This window comes from Labrus mixtus, chromosome 7, assembly GCF_963584025.1.
Source record: "Labrus mixtus chromosome 7, fLabMix1.1, whole genome shotgun sequence".
In the NCBI taxonomy this organism is placed as follows: Eukaryota; Metazoa; Chordata; class Actinopteri; order Labriformes; family Labridae; genus Labrus; species Labrus mixtus.
Window position 1 is genome coordinate 28112674 of NC_083618.1, and position 17293 is coordinate 28129966.

General features: G+C 44.0%; 2 protein-coding genes across 2 annotated transcripts in view; one reads left to right on the forward strand and one right to left on the reverse strand.

The window, feature by feature from the left end:
* LOC132977113 (zinc finger and BTB domain-containing protein 49-like) overlaps positions 1-17293 on the forward strand; it is a 273628-nt gene that overhangs the window by 83378 nt on the left and 172957 nt on the right. The gene's annotated exons all lie outside the window — the stretch shown is intronic.
* Positions 1524-17057, reverse strand: LOC132977095 (Krueppel-like factor 15). Its single transcript, XM_061041491.1, has 3 exons — positions 16840-17057; positions 12707-14162; positions 1524-3951 (listed from the first exon to the last, which is right to left on the reverse strand). The coding sequence occupies exons 2-3, from the start codon at positions 13921-13923 to the stop codon at positions 3783-3785; spliced, it is 1386 nt and encodes a 461-aa protein (XP_060897474.1). The 5' UTR covers positions 13924-14162; positions 16840-17057; the 3' UTR covers positions 1524-3782.

Genomic DNA, 17293 nt, shown 5'->3' on the forward strand with positions numbered 1-17293 from the left:
AACTGTCAGAACAGAACAGAGCATCAAGCACGTTAAGTTAAATGTCAACAAGCAAAGCAAATACCTGCAGAGTTGGCCGCTTCCAGAACACAAAGGTCGTGACCTCTGAGGCTTTTTTCTCAGAATGGAAAAAAAAAAAGTGCAGTTTGTATTTTGTAGTGTTTATTTAAACAGTGTTGTGTTTTTTTAAAGGGAGCACACCGACTTGTTTTAAACTTCACTTTGAGCATAAGGAAAGAATAAAACGTTTGAAAACCTCTGACCACCGTAATGTATCAGATTACTTCAGAGTAAACCGTTTTCAGGTAATCATTGTGAGCAGCAGTTTCAAAGCTTGTCACGATACCGACACCATGCACATGCAAATGAATGCTACAGTTCCCTTTTGGGAGGCGTGTAAACAAAAAGTAAAGTATCAGTAAAAAATATTTCACCTACGTTTGTTTATATCCAAGAAATTTGAAAGGTTGTAAAATATTCTGAACGATCTATTGGAAGTTCCCTTTGCAGTTTATCCATCATGATTTTTAAGGCAAAGTCTGCAGTAAACAACCATCAAAAGATTAACAGTGTGTGCTGATTGATACATGCGCTAATCAGACAAATTTAATATTTTTTGTCAGTAATTTCTGCTTTTAAAAAAAAAAACGCTTTTTTGAATGGGTGTGTATGTGACTTCTGGTGCATCTGCAGCCAGCCTCAAGTGGACACAATACTGGGTTCACTATATGATTCTCTTTTATTTTACAAAATTGAGACTGTAGACAAATGATGTCTGAAGAAGAATCCTTTAGGGGATGCAAACCCGCTTGTCAGTGTGGTTTGGTCTTTTAATGTTTTTTTTTTTTCTCACAACAAGGGGAGGTGATTGGAGCTTCTCATTGAGGTGTGGATTAAATGCTGCATCATGTTGGTCGTGCTGTTTGTGTAGTTCCCTGTCTTCGTCTAATATCTGCACACAGTTTTTGTCTCGGCTGTTATCTTCTCACCTCTTTTCATTTTCTGTCTTGGGGAAGCCAAAATGCTTACACAGCTCCGATTTAAAAGACGGTGGTGCGTCCTCAATTTCTAAATCTTGCTCTGCAGCTGCCAACCTCCTCTGCTCTGCAGCTGCTGACGCTCACAATGTTATTGCGATTCATTTTTCAGAGTACCGATGTCAATCTTGACACCTTTGAATCGATTTATCACGATTTTACGATTTATCTTTACACCCCTACTGGATGTTGCCATTGGTTGAAACTGAACATTATTACAAGAATGGCACACTTGATTTTTTTTCGTCTTCTTGGTTTTCTGTGTATTATATCCCAGGCCTATGAGATTTTACCAGGTTAAAAAAAATATAGTGACTCAAGGATGTTAAAACAGGTGTGATTGGTTCAGACACTGACCCTCAAACCCACCATTTACAGAAAAACGACGTCATCTCTCGTACAGTTATTTGGGTACTTCCTCTCGCTGTCGTTCTAAAAGACATAAACACAGAAATGTACGACTTCCAAAAGACAACATGAACATGATTTTTTTTTTTTCTTTTCAGTTTTATTTGTAAATGCATCTTGGATAGAACAAAGAAAAAAATATATAATATATTCATATGTACTGAAATGCTATGTACACATTTAGGGTTTACACTAAAAATCTTCACAAGCACTGATTTGTTTTTAAGATATGGTCTCAGGGTCGTCTCTGTGTGGGACTCCTGGATGCAGCGATGCACACTCCTGCATATTTACATACATTCATAGGATGCGATAAAACACCTGTGTTCACACAAGCATTACAAATTCAAAAATTGAATAAAAAGGAATGATGTACAATGTTGTGTACCCCTGCTTGTTGTCACTTTACATAAATGAAGTACGCATGGACGGCATGGTCACACCCCCACACATTCACAGCGGGGCGCGGTACACTTGCAGTGAGGGTTATTACAAAGTGTGCCGTAGGCCTCGAAGGGGTGTTGTGACAACATTTCTCAGAAGATTATCCTCCTGGTAGTTCAGCACCACGGTGTGTAGAGTGTCCACTTTAACTGCCAGACTGCGGCGTGTCTCACAAGGCTGTTCCAGTCAGTCAGTCACATGACGCAGAGTTGAGGCAGATTTTGTGTCAAGTTGTCAGCAAAAAAAAAAGAAAGAAGTTCTGATAATAAAAGCAGACTGAGACATTCAGTTCTATGGCTATGACTGCTGTATCGTGACACCTTTTGAACAGTCATTTAAAAACCTCATGAAAAGGTCGATCACTGAAGAGCTCGATTTCACCGAACCAGTAAGGATTTTGTGGTACAGTAAGGCCAGAAAAGTCCGAGAAGTAGAAGAGCGGGTAGGTACACATGACTTCCCTTAATAACACGATGAACAAAGTTCAATTAACACTGATCAGAAGGCTGATTCAACAATCACTGTGCGCTTAACCTTTCAGCTGGCTTTCATTTGTGCATTTCTTACGTTGCCTTGTCATCCCCCTCCTCTAGTCAGCAGGTTTAGGGCCTGTGTTCATTCATGGCTTATTTATTTTGCGCCGGAAGTGCCCAAAACCTCAGTTTCTGTTGCTGGGTTACAAAAGCTGACTTCTGCTTCCCTTGGTAGTGACTGTTAGGTCTGTTTTATGTAGCTCTCTGTGTGCTTAAACATCACCAACAAAACATGAAGACAATGAAAATGAATCGTGTCCTGGTGCAAAGAGCAGCTTCACACCTGGAAATGTTACCCTCGAAAAGTCAGCTAAGTTCATCCACCATCACTGTTGTTTTTAAAAGCTGATATCAGAAGTCCCGCCCATGTTTGATTTTGATTGGTCGATGAGGGAGAATTGATTGACATTGACAAGCGTAGGCGATGTTCCTTAAGTTGAATTATTTTCAACAGAGAGCGCTCTGAGTGCAGCCGCAACAACATATAGCTGACGACGAGGGGGAATTTTTGTGCTCAGGACGGTGAGTGCTGAAAAACGCTGAAAAACGCTGAAAAACGCTGAAAATGCAAATTAGGAAATTTAGAATGTCGCTGCCAGCACAAAAAAAAACAAACGCTGTCAATAGACACAGGCCCTTAAAACGAGGCTTTAAAATGATGAGAAGAGTCCTGGTATCTTATCATAACATTCCCCTTAATTTGTTATGCAATCAGTAGTCCATGACCACATTTAAAAAACAGGTCTCTCCCTGTGCATCCACACCAAGTGTGATCATTAACTTTGACTGTTACTGTCTATGAACCGTGCAGCATAAACAAGGACAAAGCAATCAGAGGAGCCTCCCGGGAGAAACCTCTGTGGACCCCAGGAAGAGTACGACTCTGTAGCAGCTAATAAGGATCTCAGTGACCTTCTCTCTGGCGTCCTCCACATTGCATCACATGAGGAATGTCCAAGACGTTGGCAAGCTTTCAGGAAGATAAAAGGCAGTTGTTTTGATCCAGGTAGAATGGAAATACAAGGCTCTAACCAAAGCTATGGCATAATCCAGACCGAATGAAAAGAAGCTGGTCTTATCTTCTGCTGACGAAGGCGGTAAAGACAGAACAGACAGCAGTACCAAAGCACCGACAACAACCTGACACTGATTACAGGATGGTTACTGTGTTGGTTTACTTTTGTACAATAAATTAGAACAATCGAAAGACTGCTGAAACAAAAAAGTCAGGTGTGCCTCAACTCCCTTTGCGCGCACACACACACACTCGTACGCTCTCCTCACACTTTGTTGTCTTTAGTTTTGTGTGAGAGAGTTCTCAGCGGTCCTTTGTGATCCCAGCGATGCGAGCAGCGCGGTGTCAGTTTGCTGCGCGAACTGTCCGGCTGCTCCGTGGAAAGCGGTGGACCTTGATGTGTTTTGATAGGTGGTCGCTGCGGGCGAACTTCTTCTCGCACACCAGACACTGGTAGGGCTTGACACCTGAGTGGGACCGCCGGTGTCGAGAGAGTTCATCCGACCTGGAAAACCTTGAGAGGAGAGAAAAATAAATGTTTTTACTTTTCAGGAAGAGCAAGAGGATGCAATCAGACGAGTGGATACAGGACACAAATATCTGCAGAATGTAGAATCAGCAGGAAAAGGACACATTTTATGTTGTCTGTAGCAGGGGTCCTTAAACTTTTCATCATGCAACACCAAAAATAAGGGTGCAAGAGGCCGGGGATTCCCACTGTCCCTGAAGGTGTTTATGGCATATAACATTCTTCATACAACTCACTTAAGGCCACACTAGCAAAACCATGTTTAAGCACAATTGTCCCCTCCCCCATTCCCCCCTCTGTGCCTGCACTCACACTGCTCCAGGACTAACCGGGCCTGAGCACGGTTACCTCCTCTGCATAACGTTGTAATACAACACATGCACGTCTTTACGTGATCATGAAGTGTGCTTAGTTTACAAGACAGGCGGACTCGAAAAATCTAAAATAAAGAAATAAAAGGGACGTGTTTGCACATCGGAGAACAACACAGAGAACACGACAGATACTTTACTGACTTTGTGTCTTATTTTGAGTCGAATACAGACAGAACACGCCGGGATTTCTCGATAATGAAGGCTGTCAGCGTTGTGTACCCGTGCTTGTGCTCTTGCATGAACTGTACCGTGCCAAAGCACACCTCTTCAGAGCTTGGAAGTGCACTGCGCACAGTACAGATTTTCTAGTGTGAGTGCGCCCTAAGAGGTTTTTCAGTCAGGCCCTCCAGTATTTATTCAGCACACATAGTTTGAGCAGGCTGCAGCGTTTCTCTCAGAGCAGATTGTGACCAAAGTGAGGCTTCAACTTATCACTGCAGTTTGCCTTCGCAGCAGAGAGGCCCCACATGAGGCACATGGATTCAGTCAGGGACCCAAAACTAGACTTCTGTTTGATAAAATACTTTTGTTTGTTTCAAAATCATGTTTAAACGCCATTAAGACAAACAATTTACACTTTATTTTTGACAGTAATTAAGAAAGGTTCTTAATTCAGTTGCAGTCAGTTTGGTAAAGGGGACATGAAAAGGACATGGGGCTCATTAGTCACGACTTGGATCTTCACCCAGGACAGCTGAGACTCGCATAACAATAATGTGGAGAAAGTGAGTGATACCAGATGAAACATTTTGTATCACAGTTTGTCTCTCCTCGATGTGTGTTCATTTAAAAAGAGGATCATATTACACTCGTCTTAAATAGGTCGATAGCCCCCGGTACCACCCTCAGGATGATTTACAGTTTTTTTTAAACTAGTGTTTCTCGTAAGCTCGCCTCTTGGGTCATCACAAGTCGATGACGAGCGCTCGCAACCGTGGGCTGTTTAGTCTAGGGGTCCTAAAAAAAGCTTCTGTCATGATAACTTAAGTTCACAAATCAAGTTGTTAAAATTGCATTAATAGTCATACAATTGTGAAAATTGGCACAGGGTCACACCTACACATTCACACACTGATGGCAGAGGTTTCTGTAAATTCAGAAGTAATTAATCCCATTCATTCACACTCATACGCCCGATGCAGCGGGAGCAGCACGGGGTTAAGTGTCTTGCAAGGACACATCGGACATTTGGCTGCAGGAGCCGTCTCTCAACCTTCGACTCTACCAACTGAGACACAGCCGCCCCTTTGCAGTTATCCTCCAAAACTCAAATGAAGAACAAGAAAAATAGAACCGCCAAACAAACTCTGATGTAAATGATGTTTTAAATCACTTCATGGTCAATATCCAGTCGTATTAAACTTCCAGCGACTGTTTTTTTATTCATGAGGGAACTATTTTATGGCTCCTCTGAACTCAAATACATTTACTCCATGTTGAGGGGATACATGTGTTCTCTTCTGGATATTCCACAGCGCCTTTCCAAAACTTTCCAAGTGCCTATAGTACGCTTTAGTACACTTTGCATATTTTAAAAATCTAAATCTGGCAGCTCCACGTTTCCCAAGTTCTGCACACACACAGACTCCGAGGCCAGAAACTTCTCACTGAGCTCCCCAGTGTAATTATGTGTCGCGAGCAAGAATGCTTCACATGTTGAAAACACAACTTATCTGCCTGTAACTCATTTGGGGCAAGAGAAACAGAGTGCAGCAGGATTAGCATGCGAGGCATATGTTCCCTTGGCTGGAGCCACCGGGGTGACAGCGCCGAGGCTTCTTCTTCTTCTTCCCAGTAACCCAGTTCTGCGAAAAACGGACCGAGCAGCTTCTGCATCCCAGATGTTGCTCTGCTGGCTGACTTAACAAGATGATGAATCGGTACAGTTGCACCCTGTGATTAAGCAGCAACACATACGGAACTGCAGTAAAAAACCTGTTGTGCTAACTGTCACATGAAGAGACAAGAGCTGTAAGTATCGGTAACATATGAAAGCAGTTTTTTTTAAAGAAAAACTGGATTAAACTTTCTATTCAGAGGACTGCTTGTGTTATTGGATCTTGTGGGAACCAGCACATATTCATCTGGTGCGGGATATATTTACTGTGATTTGGAGCAGGCAGTCGGTGTCATCACAGCAGGATGGATGTGGGATGATATTACATACGTGAAAATAAAAAGGAGCTAATGTCTTAACCAAATGCTCCACGTAATGCACTGTCTGCCAGTTTACTGTGCACCATCTAAATCCGATCTGTAAACTGTTTTAACAAAGTTTGTAGAGATGGTATCGTTCTGTAAACACTGAAGCTATCACTGCCACTCCGAAGGCTGACATTCCAACATCTGTTTCAGATCTGTTGCGAAACAAAATCACACAGAATCAGAGAAACAGAAAAGATTGACTATGTTTTTAAAACCACGTTCAGTCCCAGATGGATCAACATGGAGCAGCTTCTTTTATATTAAATCATTTGTTGTCATTGCCTAAACCTTCTCAAGGTGTTTTTTTGGAACCCTAACACCAAAAACAGGCTACAAAGCAAAGTGACCTCCAGAGGAAACCATGGAGGGTTTGGGATGGCTCGTCTGTAGAACCAGGACTGAAGAGCAGTCAACATGTGCAGGCAGACTTCTTCTCCTGACCTTGAAAGAGAGAGGGCACACATTGCATCTCTCTCTCCGTTAAGCATTCCCCTCATGTGTGGGCACATTACTCCCAGAATCCAACCCCCCCCCCCACCCCCCCAGGGAGTCCCCAGCCTCATTCCTCCAGTCAGTCAGCCTGAAAGAGTTTAGTTACACAGACCAGTTCTTGACGATATGATGCTCTCTGCGATGAACCGAAGTCCTCCCCTGCTCTGGAAAGTTCTAAAGTTTGAAACATCTATCAAACCGTCAGCTGATGTTGAATGGCTCCACGCCACACTAAAGCACAGACTATGAAGAGTCATTGTGGACCATAAAGCTGGGAAATAAGACTTTTATAAGACCTATTACTAAAAAAAACTTTTTTTTGATTGAGCCACAGTCCGGACTTGAACCCGGGCCACCCACTTGGAGGACTATAGCCTCCGTACATGGGGCGCGACCAAACCACTAGATCATCTGCACCCCAAATGAGCACAGTGTTGAAGAAAGCATGAAAATGTAAAACCAGATGAAGTTTAGAAGAATTATAAACATTGTTTGTTTTGTTTTTCATTTTCGTTTTTTTTTTTTTGAAGGGAGGGGTTGTTGATGCCTTTATTTAGAGACAGAACAGAGTCAGAAATCAGGGAGACAGAGAGAGAGAGGGGGGGGGGGGGGGGGGGGGCTTGATATGAGGGAAAGGAGCCACAGGTTGGACCCGAATTCTGGGCCGCCCACTCTCGTGGACTTGTAGCCTCTGGACATGGACCAACAGCAGGCCACCAACGCCCCCAGACTTTTAAAATACATTTTAGTCCGACTGTTCGAAATTTTACTAAATTGAATCTGGACCAACACACCTAGATAATGCTGTTGGGGTCAATGTACTTTAGTATGCACCTCAATCAACCCCAAACCGGCCTATAGGTGTTCTTCACAGGCTCTACAGTTACCTTTGATCTGGAAGTCTGAAATAAAAAAAAAAACGCGTAGAAGAATCCCGGTTAAAGAAAAGAAGACGAATGTATCAGCATCGTGTAGGGCAGTGGTTCTCAACTGGTCCAACCTCAGGACCCCCAAACCAACACATCGATGAGAAATCGCCATCCTAGTTTCTAAAAATGTACAACCACATAAATGTATTTAATGAAAAATGTCCAAAATGACCAAACAAAGAGACCGGACGAATCGAAACATGTTTAAACAGCATCACAGACATATTGACACTTTTTTTCCCCCAGGCTCACATGTGCGAAAACACCCCCCATGACCCACTTTTGGGTCCCGACCCACCCGTTTGGAACCACTGGTGTAGAATATGTATGAAACGCACTGAGCTGTAAAGTTTTCACAGGTGGACATACAACCAGTTTGCAGCTTGTTAACTTGTTTGGTGACGTGATATGTCAACCGGAAGGTCCAACAGTAAGTAAAGGGGCCACCTTAAATAAGGGAGCCGGACGTACAAATCCCTCGTTGCATGTATACTGCGACAGGGTCAGAGGTCAAATTAAATGGCTCTAATTGACTTCACTTGCACTGTTTTTGTAAAGTTCTGGCTGAGAGAGGAGCTGACGCTAACTTTCGCTAGTTTCTCTGAGAACTTATCGTGTTTCATAAGTGATTAGAAACAGTCCACATCAGAGCTCATGGGAAACAATGCTGCTGCTGTTATAGTCAAGACTCAGTTCTATTGGTCATTACTTAAGTGACAGTTATCTGTGCATCCTAAATGCTTTTTTCTTGCCCCTGGGATGACCAAGAGATGATCCTGGGAACTTTTTTTCTACCACCATTGAATAGATCACATTGTGGTTGCCTCATCTACCTGGAAGAGACTCTGTCCCCTTTAAATGTTGTCGGTATTATCACACATTTTAATACAGCATTAAGCCCACTGCATCTTTCCGTCGAGCTGTTCCCTCCCTGTTCCTCCCGGCCTACGAGGAAACTTGACTGATCCCCTCTCTTCTCTTTCATGCAGCGTGGCAGCCTGGACGTTCCTAACCCACCGTCATGGTAACTATTCAACACTTTAGTCTTTGTTCGCTTCCACTTCCTCACTGCTGCTCCCTTCAAGTGATTGTGTGCAAAACTGAAACCGGCCATTTTCACCTCCTCGATCTGCCCTCTCTCTCTCTCTCTCTCTCTCTGAACTCCCTCCATGCCTCCACAACCAGCCACACTGTCTTTTCTTTTTTTTAAAAATATAAATCTCAGAACCTCTCTGCTCCTCACTCCATTTTGCTTGACTCTCACATTTTTCACAACTTTTTTTTTTTTTTTTGTTTCCCCTTTTGGTGGGCCCCCTCTTTTCCCTGCATCACATACAGTGGGATACACACACTCACTGGTTCTCACAGACACAAACTACATCCTGCCTTTTGTGTACAGACAAGAGCCCTTTGTGAGCTGGATCACACACAGCCTGAAACTCCTGCACACATTTCTGCAGCTCCAACTCGTACTTCAGGACACGTTCATTATTACAAGTACAGTATGACTAATGGAGTGTTGCCAGGTAGGTAATACAGTCTAATGGACCAACACAATGTTTTTCAGGCATTACTCATTAACTGCTGGCAAAATGGGGTTTATGAATGGTTTAATGCTTTAAAGAGGAGGCTCCTCTTAGACTAATCTCTGCAAGTTGTGGCAGGTAGAAACCACGTAACCTAACAGCTCACTGGCTGGGTCAGTTTCTCACTAACCTGTTCTGCACATGTCAAAGCAAGCACACCATATTCATCTATCAAAGTGCACCTGCTAGGCACATGAAAGACACACACACACTATGTCAGTACTTGCCACTCGGATATTGAGATAAGACCGGGGGGGATGGTGACGCCAAAAGGCCCAGAACTACATTTCATATTTCCTGACAATGATCATGTAACGATTTACTTACAGACTAACAAATCAGCTTAAGTGACAAGTGGAATGAAAAGTACGACAAACTCTCATTCGGGAAAAAAATAATTCCAACACAAATTTTCAAAGTTTCCATTTCCATAAAAATGTTGTTTTTGATTCATTAATATCTAATTGCTAAATCATACAAAGCCTGTTCTTTTGCTCTAAAGAACGCTGGTCAGAGGTGAAAAATCCCAGCCAACCAAACCAGGCGGGGGCTGAAGCTCCCGGTGAATGGCTACTGCCGTACTGCCATAATGCTCTGCTCGCCGCATGTAAACCATGCAGCACAGTGGACGGCATGGCATCTGCGCAGTTTGTCAGTATCTTGATCTTAAAAATGAAGATAAAGTCGTAAGTACGATGTGTCAGGTTAAACTGGCATATCGACCAGAACAATGCATAACAGTATGTTATTCTTCTTTTCTCTAGTCCCTCAATTAAACAACTTTTATACACGAGGGGAGGAGTCAGCCGGCCGTCCGGGCGATGTAAACAAAGTGAAGATAGGACTCTGAAAACTCTGAAAACATCACAGACAGTGGGACTCGGGTGTTACACCCATTGTAGACAGTCATGACTCACAGAGTTATTTTCAGAGGATATACTTGATTTCTATTATATTTAAGTGTGAAAAATCACATATAAAGACTTTAAGTGTGTGCTCAATTTTGACAGTTTTACTACATCTATGTGTTTTTTAAATCATATTTGAAAAGGCTCTCTGGTATTGTATAGGCAGTGCATACAAAGGCATAACTTTCTGCTGAAGTCATTTTATCACTTTGAGTCAGTCTCACTGGCTGACCTAATGTACACAGTAAAACAGTCAGCTCAACCCTAGCAACTCGCAGATAAACACACACACACACACACACACACACACACACACACACACACACACACACACACACACACACACACACACACCACTGATGAATATATAAAAACGCATTAGCTTAATCTGCACAGCTATTGCCTCTCTGATGAAGACATCTAAGTTCTCTCTCTGCCTTTCTCCATTACACACAGCAGGTTCCAAATTAGATCTTTGCAGCTTTATACTTAGAATTCACAAATACACACACACACACACACACACACACACACACACTCACGCTGCCCCAGCAACCACACAGCTGTCGGGTCTCAACAGGAGGTGCCGATGTTGTGCCCATGTGACTGCAGTCCAAAAGCTCCGTCCCAGATTTAGTTTACAAACGCAAAATAGACACCACCAACTATTCTTGTACATCGCAGATATCTCGCTGCCTGACGAGAGGTGAGATTGTGAAGAGCAAACACCCCCCCCCCCCCCCCCGACTGTAACACCCCCCATTCCAATTAACCCCCGGGGGGGCTGCATGACATTAAGAGTCATTTAGAGCTCTTCAGCTTCAAGGCTCAGTGAAAGGAAATCAGTTTTATTGTTTTTCTTCCTCTGCTTTTCCATTATCGAACCTCAAACAACTATTTAACATTTTGTCTCTTCGCTGCCACTCTGCAAACAGAAGGCCAGAATCTTCACACCGTGTAACTAACATGATAATGAAGCAAATTACAAACATAGCTGCTCTGTGTTTAGGAGGGAGGATGCGGGGAGTCTGGAACCCCAAAGACCCTCTAAGTCTCCTCTCCAGTGCTGATACATGACCCTGAAGGCGACAGGTCAGTGCAAGTGTCACTTGAAATCTGCACTGCATTTGTTTCCATTGAGCCATGTGACACCATGCACAGCACACAGACATGCCCCACTGACATATAATTACTGCCGCTTCCAAACGGTCCACGCGGACAAATCGGGGTTAAGCACTTTGAGTTTATGTCGGTATTTATGAACGCTGCAAATAAATGAGCCTTTTAACGCACGTTACAGAAACTTCTGTTGAAGCCAGTCACTGACTCTCTGACTTTGTGAAATATGAATAAAACGGTGTTCATTTCTTTAAAGGCTTTATATGCGATTTTTTGATCCAGCAGATGTCGCCCTTGAGCACCAGCATGAAACCAAAACAACTCGCGCTGCATTGTTGTGTTAGCATGCTAATGCTAGCGATCTTTATTCTGCTCGTATCTTCACACTGCATGTAAATTTACCTGAAATGAGCGTGATCTAGAAACACAGTTAAGCAGTAAGTACAGTATGTTATTCTTCTTTTCTCTAGTCCCTCAATTAAACAACTTTTATACACGAGGAGAGGAGTCAGCCGGCCGTCCAGGCGATGTAAACAAAGTGAAGATAGGACTCTGAAAACTCTGAAAACATCACAGACAGTGGGACTCGGGTGTTACACCCATTGTAGACAGTCATGACTCACAGAGTTATTTTCAGAGGATATACTTGATTTCTAATACATTTAAGTGTGAGAAATCACATATAAAGCCTTTAAAGGAAAATAGGACCAACATTTTTTGTCAACAACCTTTTTTTCCGATGACGAAGATGAGGAGCTAAAAAAGGATCTCTGATAAAATAAACTCTGACGTCAAGTTAGCGTCAAAAAGATGAAAAGGGACTAAAATGTTAGTGGTGGTGGGTTGAACTTTTGAAATCTGTGATCATTTCTGATCATCTGTCGATAAACGCAAGGAAGAGAGGGGAGTGTGTGCGATGCCAGGCAGAGAGCAGGACGAGCAGTTGTGCTTGTGTGTGTGTGTGTGTGAAGCAGAAGGACGGAGCTGACGCGATAACGAGCATTAACGAGCTAATGAAATGAAAGCTTAATAATCAGTGTTGGTCATTTTGAATGAATGTCTGTTTGTGTCTTTAAATGTTTTTGCTATAAATACATTCCCTCCACTCTTCACTCAGCAGTACCCACCTCCATCCGCAGCCCTGCCAGTTGCAGGCGAAAGGCTTCTCCCCCGTGTGCCTCCTCAGGTGGGCCTTCAGGTGGCTGCTCTTGGTGTACATCTTAGTGCAGCCGGGAAAGTTACATTTGTGCATTTTTATAAGATCCGCCACTGGGTTCTTCGGGAACTTTTGACCTGCAACGAGAATGCCGGTTCCCTGGCCAACTGAGCCGTCTCCAAGCCCCAGAGGCTTGGCCGCGATCGGGACGGGAGCAATGCGCACAAACTTGGAGATGTTGAGGTTGGGGGATGGTAGGATGTGGGGCACCAGGGCAAAGGTCTGACCTTGGATGTTGACCAGCAGCTGCGCCACTTTGATGTCCGAGGCCGGGGCAGGCTGTGGGGGCGGTGGGGCTGCTGGAGTCAGAGGTGCCACTGTGGGCTCCTGCTTGATCTGAAGAGGCTGGATCTGCAGGACTACCGGCACCCCGCTACTGTCTGGAGATTTGTTTCCTGACGCCTTCTTGGCTCCTGTGCTTGATTCATTCTCGGGGTTAACTGGTTCAGTTTTGGTCTCGGAGGAGGCAGCGGTGTCCGGGACAGTTTGGTCTGAATACTTGGCCTCGTCCTCCAGTTTAGGCTCAGGAGAAGCCTCCCCGACCCACTCGAGGCCCACCCCCAGACCTAAAGCTTCCTCCAATCCCGCCCCCAACCCTGGGCAGCTTTCTCTGGCCTCCTGCTTCATTGTCACCACCTCCATATTCTCCTCCAAGAACTCCTCGATCTCCTCCAGCGTCGGCTGGAAAGACCCTCGAAGTTGCTCCTCCGTCTCCACGTTGGACCAGGTGAGGAAGTCAAAATGTTCCACCTTCACGGGCTCGCGTTTGGGAAGCTCGTCCCTCCGCGTGTCGGAAAGGAAAGAGGACAGCGGTAGAGGTGGCCCGCACCCTCCAGGCCCATTGTTGGCTCCCCCTAAAGAGGCTTGAGACAGCAGGTGATCCAGGATGCTGTCCTGGCTCTCCGTACTAGAGTTGCTCTCATAGCTGGAGCTGAGCACCTGAGAGTCCGGGCTGGAACAGGAGCGAGGGCTGGACGACTCGCTCAGGTCGTCCTCTGAAAAAGGCGATGGCATCACCTGGTAGGAGTCGAGATCCGTCACCATGTCTGACAGCGAGTAGGCCTGCGGAGAGCCACCGTAAGGAAGGAGAAGAAAAGTCCCCTCGCTAACCGGGGAGTTATCCACCATCCCTTGATGGTTGCCAAAACTGCGGTCCCTTCGCTGGACTCGGAGTCTGTGTTTAGGATGATTTGGTGAGAGTGCTGCTTGGTTGAGTTAGACCAAACAAACCGAGGTCATCGAGGCCAAACGACCCACACGGGGAGAGATAGAGAAACACCTGCTCTGTTCTCTCGGAGGTGGAAAAAGTGAGCGTCAGGAAAAAAACACTCTTACAATCCAAGGTCTGCAGCCAGGACACAGTTTGTCTAAAGAGAAAGAAATAGAGAAAGAGTTTCATAATCTTGATCTCAAAAAACGCTGAAAAGGACAAAATCTAATGTTTAGATTATATATCTACAAAAAAATGTATAAGGCACAATATCCTCGTATCCACCCATCAGCAAATATAAGATCAGACTCGTCCTGTATTATGCACATTTTATAAAACTATAGCGTCGGATTTCTGACCTGCAAGTTGATTAAAGCCATTAAAGGTGCACTGCGTAGATTTGGTGGTGACATTTGAAAGATGGAGAAGTGAAACAATTCTCTGCTATATTTTCTGAACTAAATACACAAACTTTACTCAAAGGAAAAATGGCTCCCTGGAACACTGTTTGGAGCTAAAAAGCTACCAGGAGAGTCACTGTTGCGGGCCCCCCACCATAACTTCTCACATAGTATTTTATCTTATCTTTATCAAATTTTCCTCTGAGGACGGTTTGTGTATAGAGTTATGAACATATAACACAGAATCTGTACATTTCTCTACCAAAACTCCAAAGTGCACCTTTAAGGAGCAGCCATCTCACCACCTCAGTAACAAAGCACAGCCAGGTTGTCATGATATCCAAAATCAATATGGATACGTTTTTCAGTCCCACAGCAAGAAGCAGCCAATATTTGGCAATTTCCTTCTTTTAATATCCCCAAAATTGCAAGCAAACTTCTGCACACTGTCTTAATAATTGCACAAATAAACATCTGAACGGGATCGTTGCCAATGTGTGCAATTTGGACAGGGTCACCTCTTCTGCTCTCTCTGTTTGTAAGAGACAAAAACTTCATTTTTCCATCTTCACGCGACGCCAAAACTACTTGAGAAACATCAGTCTTTGTATGTTTGTTTGAAATGACCACCGCTGGTCTCTCATTCGATCGCAGCAGTTTTAGTTTCTTTAGATCTAAAAGCTTCATTACTTTCCAACACAATACAACGATCATTACCGTATCAGAGAGTGTTTGGTTTTTAAATATGCGGTGTCGAAAAGTACTGAAAATCTGACCATGGGCGCAGGAGGGTGGACGCTGAGGAGGCTGCAGCACCCCCTATCAACGATGGGAGGAACACACGCTATGTATAAAAAGTTCACTTTTTTAATATAACAATTTGAACATTTGTTTTTAAAATTATTATTTCAAATATTTATTTTGGGGCTTTTTATGATTTTATCAGCGATACGGGGGAGCTGACAAAGCTTCAAATCGTGGGAGGGAGAGGGAGTGGGGAACGTCATGCGGGGAAAGGAGCCACAGGTCGGACCCAAACCGGGGCTGAGAACCATAACCTCCGCACACGGGGCCGCTGTGGACAGAGGGAGAGAAGCCCATCTTAATGTTAAAAGTTATTGTACTGTAAAGTCGACCTTTGAAATTACTATTTCCAGATGGAAAAGTTCTGTTTTTTTCTGGTATTTTCAGGTATTTGATTTCCATTATTTTGGTTTTACTCCAAATAGAGCTACAACAATCTGACAATAAATTTTACAAAATGTGGATCCTATTTTAAGATCAATAAACAGTTTGATACAAGCACAAGCTAACCTTGATCTTACACTTTACACACATTGTATTTTTCCTTGATGTGCTTCTCTTGTAATCTTATCTCTCCTTTAGTATACAGTAATGATTTGGTATATTTTTATCTATTGTTTTACAACTTCTTCATTTATTGTCCTATTATGTTTCAACCATTACCCGTTGTTATGATGGGCCTTTTCATTGTGACTCACAATAATCGTTTCTTTTCATGCAGTGTGAGGTTCAGGTTCCACTTTTATCACCTTTCTATTCTTAATGTCCTTCAATATACTCTTCATAAATAGGTTATTTTCCTGGAACAGGGAGCGTTATTAAACCACCCCCACCCCTGCATCCGCCCTCCCCTTTCCAGGGGCCCCTGCATGGTCGGCGTGACCGAGAGTAAACCCCGACCAGAGAGAGAGGGGGGGGAGAATAAATAAAACTGTCCACATTATTATCAGACAGCGCCGCATGGGGCAGCGTGGAGCAGCGTGCGCTCCAGCGCTGCATACCTAAATCACCTGCCCTGCTGCTTGTTTACGGGACGATTAAAGAGCAATAAATCAAGTCAGATGAAAGCGAAGGAAGTTGGGAGGACGAAAACTTTGAATATGAGTCACCAGATTCATCATTTTAACGACATTGTTTCCACCTTGCATTGCACACATTGCACATTTTGATTCATTTCGCATGATCATGGACACGTCTTACTTTTATTTAGTTTATTACTTAACATTACACAATATTTCAGAGTTGTGTATGGATACAAACAGTTAAACCTATAATCAGCTCAAAACTCTCCCCGATTGTGCATGCAGCATGGGTTAAGACAACTTATAAACCCTGTCACATGCGCTGCTGCAATCACGAGACCCCAAAACTCATTCATTTCGCCTCTCCCGTTATAACTGCGACGGATAAATGCAATAAACTACCGTCACTGTAACCTCAAAACGAAGCGTGGGGACAGTGTGCTGTGTGTGTTCTTTTCTGCCAGTGCCCTCCGCGGTGCATTACGCATGAGTAGGCGCGCGTCTCCGCTCTCAACGTAAACATGTTTTCGTCCAGCCTTGCTGCAGCATATGGCACTGCAGCCCCCTGAACACACCAATACAACAAAAATGAACCCTCCAGTCTTACCTTGTTCACTCACAGCTAATATATAATCCAAAAGCAAAAGGCGCGATAAGGAGCGTTTTGTATCCGTTAAATCCGATGGGGCAGTCTTTTGCCAGCGCAGGTTTTGCCCTTGAGGCTCGCCATGCACCAGCAGCAGCAGCAGCAGCAGCAGCGTTCACACAGGACTGACTGAGCGCTGCCTGAGTTGTACTATATGACTGTCACATGACTGCCCGTGTGCGTTACAGGGTTACTGTAGTGAGAAATAAGAGGCTGCCTCCGAAGGCTCGTCCCCGCTCTGCAGCTCCATTGGCTGTTTGCGGTGGCGATGGAGGCGGGCCGTGCGGTGTGTCAATCTGAAGCTCTGCTGCATGGAAAAACATGTGCGAGGCCTGAGGGAAGCGAGGAGGGCCAGTGGTAACGTGTTTTCATGAAAGAAAAAAAAAATAACAATCACAGAGGACGGTACAGAAGT

Coding starts and splice junctions, on each gene's coding strand:
- LOC132977095 (XM_061041491.1), bottom strand. CDS start 13,923: ATGGTGGATAACTCCCCGGTTAGCGAGGGGACTTTTCTTCTCCTTCCT. Junction 3,952..12,706: donor TGGCAGGGCTGCGGATGGAG/GTGGGTACTGCT, acceptor TCTCCTCTCAAG/GTTTTCCAGGTCGGATGAAC.